The sequence below is a fragment of the Teleopsis dalmanni genome, chromosome 2 (assembly GCF_002237135.1).
Source record: "Teleopsis dalmanni isolate 2A chromosome 2, ASM223713v2, whole genome shotgun sequence".
In the NCBI taxonomy this organism is placed as follows: Eukaryota; Metazoa; Arthropoda; class Insecta; order Diptera; family Diopsidae; genus Teleopsis; species Teleopsis dalmanni.
The window spans coordinates 165,274,668-165,280,358 of NC_051847.1; the positions used below are offsets into that span (position 1 = coordinate 165,274,668).

Genomic DNA, 5,691 nt, shown 5'->3' on the forward strand with positions numbered 1-5,691 from the left:
TAAAGTGTCACGTGTTTTGATGGTTTGAAGCACATTTTACGTTAGTTTAACATGCAGTGACGATGTAGTATACTTGTTTAATCAAAAGGTCACGCGGGGGGAAAGTTTCGCTGGCTTTACTGATGGCACAGTTTTCTTACCCAATTCTTACCCAATGAAATTATTGGTTGATAAAGTTTTGTAAGATATTGACTGTCTCCCAAACTAGTGTGGAGTTTGGTGTGGTCGACCCTATAACTCGAATGGCTACCTGATTATTTGACATAAGGATTATCATTTCGTGACCATAATCCTTGTTTAATTTATGAGCCATTTACATGCTAGGTCATATCATCGGTAGTGTTCTTGAGTTTGTTCACTTTTTGTACCCCATTCTTTACAGTTAGGTGCAGGTTAGGGACATAAGTACATACCTATAAATTAAAATATATCTCTTATTCACAATAGTGTGACTTTAGAATAGTTTGAATTGCAGTAATCGTTGGATTTTTTGAATGAAAGATATAGTATTGATGTAAAAAATTTATTTATTCAATTTCTCTAATCAAGTAAGATACATAAATTAGTTGTATTTCTTTGTTAGTAAGAAAAAGAAAATATATTGCGGTTTATCATCTTTACTCATTAAATTATCGTGTGGCATCTTACATCACGATCTAACGTTTTCATGTCCAGTAGTGAAACCAGTAGCATTGATACAAATGAGACTGTTGACGGAGATTTGGAATTTGGAAATGATTGTGATCTAAGTAACCAACAGAATATTTCGCTCAAAAGTTCTGAAAAAAGTCGTTCGCTAAAAGAACAGGTTCTATTTTCAGTGGCTGAAAATAGTGCAGGCAGGTATTTTAATGGATCTCATGACTTAGTCAAAAATTCGGTAAGTAAATATTATAACGCCAACAATTTTATTAGAAAATGTGTTCTACTGTATAAGTTCCATGATTATTCTAAAACAGAATCAGGATCTAAGCTCTCATGAGGCAATAATTATGACATCAAATCAAGCAAATAGTAGCACTGCAATGGGTGGGGGTGATGCACCCATATACCCATTCTGTGACAATCAACAGAGTGAACGCTTACCAAGTGTTTATAGCAGTGATACAGACCTTACAGAGCATGGAGATGCAAGTTTGAACTCTAACATTGAACATGATGCTTCTGGAGATTTTAGTAGTGAAATACTTCCGCAGTTATATCTAAAGAAAAACGAAAATGATTGCTTGAACAGTAAGAAAAGAGTATTTATCCCTCTCTCAAGTGAGACTGAATCACTAGGTTTAAATTCAATAAATGATTTAAAGACAGAGCATGATATATTTTGTTTGAATAATGACGCCGACGCGAAAAAACAGAACAAAAAAGAAGAAATCAATTCTACTAAGGCAGATGCAGAAACCGATTCAGATGTAGCCTATAGTAACTTTTTTCGCGATCTTGGCAATTGCTCTACATATTCTTTGATGAATTCATTTGATATGGGAAAAATTACCAAACACTTTGAAGCATTGAGTTCAAATTCAATCAATGAATTAAAAGAGTCAGTTGAATTACACGAATTACTTGAAAATTGCAACGTCGAAGATCGAATATCGCTGGTATGTGATTATTTTAAAAAGAAATTGTCGCCCTTAAATGAAAAAGACCAAGAAGAAAATAGGATTAAGACGGATATGTCTGATAAAGATAAATCAGCTGCAAACGCATGTCTAGGTGATCACGAAAGAAGTGAAATAATGCAAAAAACTAACAGTAAAGAAAAGGAGGATGCTACGAAATCTGACGAACTTCCTTCAGGGTCAAATTCTACAGAAGCATTGAAATTGGATAACACTGAGCAGTCGTTAGGTGAGAATAATATAAAAACTATGATTGACAACGAAGTGTTTCATGAATATACCACCAAGATATTTGACTTAACTGGAAAAAGCGTGACTAATTTTCCGCATAATATTAGGCAGATGTGTTTAATACTTAACTCTGAAGCTGATTTCATGGAAGACGTCATTGCAAATCCAGCAGCAGATGAGGATATAAAAAATTTCTTTTATGAAAAGTCGTTGGACCATGTTCAAAACATTATGGCAAGCTTCTCTCGCAAGTGGGCTTCACAGTAAAGTTTTCTGACTGATTCGATAGATCAGAGATGTTTGAAGACTTTATTTAATATAAGCATGGAATTTGTATAGCCATATCTTTGAAGTTATTAAAATATTTTATAAAGTCATTTTTAAAACAACGAATTCAACTAAATTCAATTTATTATAGTCTTGATACATTCCATTTTAATAAAAAGTGCAATTTTGATGTTTTAAATTATTAATTTCAAAAATTTATTAAAAAGTTCAATTTATAAGAAAGAGAGAGTTTAAGTGAATAGTTCAGCATAAAAGCCTCTTAATACTCAGATAACTTTAAAATAATATTAAATTTAATTTTAATATTAAATATGTTAATATATTTAATACAAAAACATTTTAAATGTTAAATATAAATATATTAAATTTGAATTAAATTTGAGTTGATATATTATTTTATCATTCTGCTAAGAATATTTTTTCAACAAAAAAAGAATTTATTTTCTTTAAAAATTTATTTAGTTATTTTTTTATAGAGAGATTTCGACTACAACAACAAAAATTGTTTTTATATTATTTTATTTAATTGAGTTTTTTGATACCATACAGCTGTTCCGAGTATTGTCAAATACCCATCACCAGTGGCCTTGGAATAATCTTGGAATAATTATATATAAATTTTTGTAAATTTATTAAGACTGCAAGTACTAAGGGTTGAACTTGTGCCCTAAAAATGTAACACTCAGAGTCAGGATACTTGACTTGTATGTTGGAACTTAGAGTTTTTTACTGTTAAAATTTATTAACAAATTCAGTTGCTGTGTTATATTAAGAGTAAATCATAAACCAGTTGTAGAATAATTAAATAATTAATTATATATTTTTTTTTAATTGTACAATTATTCTTTTGTGGAGGTACTATTTTACTGCCTGATTTTATTTCTTTCTAGTATATAGATCCATAGAATCTAGGAACTTAATATGGAGAAATCTCGTATATAATCTCGTAATTAAGAACGTTTTCTTATTATCTGTTTAAAGCAATTTTTTTATATTATATATTACATATTATATAATACGCATTATATATATTATATATTGGCTATAAAAGCTATGTGGCTATCTGGTAGATTTATCTCTTGAAAGTGTGACCGAAGTAATTTTCAATAACACCATATATTATAATGAAAGACGGCCGATACAGTTTGCTCCATCCGTTTCCTAACTATGACATGACAATGGCAGATATATGAGTCTTTGTATCTGCTGGCAATAAACTTTCTTTTAGCAATGAGACATTTTTATTATTAAAAACCAGAAACCATTAATACCTAAATATATTTATTGTACTTTTTATAAATTTTATAAGTTCATAATTTATATAAATTTAATTTCGAAGGCTTTTATCAATTTTAGCACATTCTAGGGCTGTAAAACTTTCTTGAAGGCATAATAATATCACCTAAGTGGTTGTAATGAACCTTTCTTTTGGTTCGTATAAAGCTGGGGTTGAACTCAGCCGTCCCCAAGGTCCACACAAGAAATTTATTTAATGAAACCCTGTCACTTCTGATTGCTCCTAACTTCTTAGCTGCAAATAACTTGGATCGAATATCACAGACGCAATGGAATCACTGACAGAAATAGACACGATATAATACCAGTACACGTGACTATTAAAGCTACGTGAGTGGTATTACAGGTCGCCGATCACACGCCCTTCCCTGTTCACTGTTAAAGCGCCCAGGGGCCGGAGACGTTAGGTTACTATTAAAGCTACCTATCGCTTCCGACACTATGGTATAGACTCACGTGACTGTTAAAGCTACGTGAGTTATACCCCGTACAACCGAGATTCAGATACTATTGAAGCCCTGAATCCTGCTTACCTATATCTACCAGTCGTGCCGCTGTATATATTAACAATTCTTTAATTTACTTCTTTAATAAATCAACAACCTCAGTTCTTTGTGTATATTTTTTAGTTTTAAAATAAAATTTAAATTTTCACAGATTAGTAGTATTTTGCTATAAGTTATTTATTAACAATTCTTTAGTTTAATTTCTTAGTAAATCAACAACATTAGTTCTTTGCGTATATTTCTTAGTTTTAAAATAAAATTTAAATTCTCACAGATTTGTAGCAATTTACTATAAATTATATATTAACAATTCTTTAAATTCTCACAGATTTGTAGCAATTTACTATAAATTATATATTAACAATTCTTTAATTAAATTCTTTAATAAATCAACAACATTAGTTCTTTGCGTATATTTCTTAGTTTTAAAATAAAATTTAAATTCTCACCAATTAGTAGCAATTTACTATAAATTATATATTAACAATTCTTTAAATTCTCACAGATAAGTAGCAATTTTCTATAAATTATATATTAACATTTCTTTAATTTAATTCTTTAATAAATCAACAACCTCAGCTCTTTGTGTATATTTCTTAGCTTTAAAGTAAAATTTAAATTTTCACAGATTAGTAACAATTTGCTATAAGTTATATATTAACACGGTAATCTCTGCTGATGAATCCAACACCACAATTTTTCTCGTACCCTTAGTCGCCGAACAAAACAAAAAAGACCCCACTTCTTCCTGCTGCACGCACTTTTATACCATCAACGATCAACGGAGCCAGCTGTAAGTACGTTAAAGTTCAACGACCGTTGATCGAAGCTCGTTAACTGATCCCTCTGCAATGCACCAGTGACAGTCCAGCTTTAGGGCGAATTCCATATTTTACTCTTGTGGAAGCTGGAACTTGTTTTTTTTTTTTCTTTACGATTTGACCTAGTTCCACAACTTTGCACCAAAGCTTTCTTAGTTTGACAGTTCTGTTTTGATCTCGTTTGTTGTTTATTCTTTTTTTTTAACAATGTGTTGTGCCAGTCGAAATGTTTTTAAAGCGTGGCTCTTTTTTTCCTTCTAAAAAAAACAAATTATAAACAAATAATTACGAGTACAATTGATAAAACAATCAATTTTAGAAGAAAAATCTGTGAATCATAATGCATATTAATTCCATTGCTGGATGTCTGTTGTTGTGGGGTGGCCCGTTGTGTTTTTGGTGTGGCGTGTATTGCGGGAGGCTGCGGTGAGTTGGTTAAGTTAATGTGCTTATCCGTACTTAACAATTCCCTTCTTTATTGCAGGAACCGTCGATTATATGTATTCAAGTGAGTGTTTCTTTTATTGTGTAGGCAGCTATACCCACGATGTTGTAACGATCAAATTTTTGGTTGACAAAATTTTGGCCGTTACATGGTGAAGCCATTGTCTGCCAGGCGTTAGACCTTCACAAATAATATGTATTTCCAGCTTTTATTTATCCATTCTACAGAAAAACTACAGACATCAGTACCGGAGAGCCCTAACTTATCTATGTGACACTGCGGGTTGCGGTATTCATTGAAGTAACCTGATTAAATCAATAACACAAGAATAGATATTAATTCTAGATTAATCTTTTGTTTAATCTATAGATCAAGCAAGGATGAATTGCTGGTGATGAGGATGAAAATAAAAAATAAACAAAATCTTTACATATTGATAATGTAAACAGAAAGCATATTTAATAATTTTTAATCGTAATGGT

At 31.0% G+C, this 5,691-nt stretch overlaps 1 protein-coding gene across 1 annotated transcript; it reads left to right on the plus strand.

Moving 5' to 3' along the window:
* Positions 1 to 539: 539 nt before the first annotated feature.
* On the plus strand, positions 540 to 2,242 carry LOC119685927. Its single transcript, XM_038100334.1, has 2 exons — positions 540 to 880; positions 960 to 2,242. Exons 1-2 carry the CDS (start codon positions 668 to 670, stop codon positions 2,118 to 2,120), a joined length of 1,374 nt encoding a protein of 457 aa, XP_037956262.1. The 5' UTR covers positions 540 to 667; the 3' UTR covers positions 2,121 to 2,242.
* Positions 2,243 to 5,691: the final 3,449 nt, after the last annotated feature.

Coding starts and splice junctions, on each gene's coding strand:
- LOC119685927 (XM_038100334.1), top strand. CDS start 668: ATGTCCAGTAGTGAAACCAGTAGCATTGATACAAATGAGACTGTTGAC. Junction 881..959: donor ATGACTTAGTCAAAAATTCG/GTAAGTAAATAT, acceptor ATTCTAAAACAG/AATCAGGATCTAAGCTCTCA.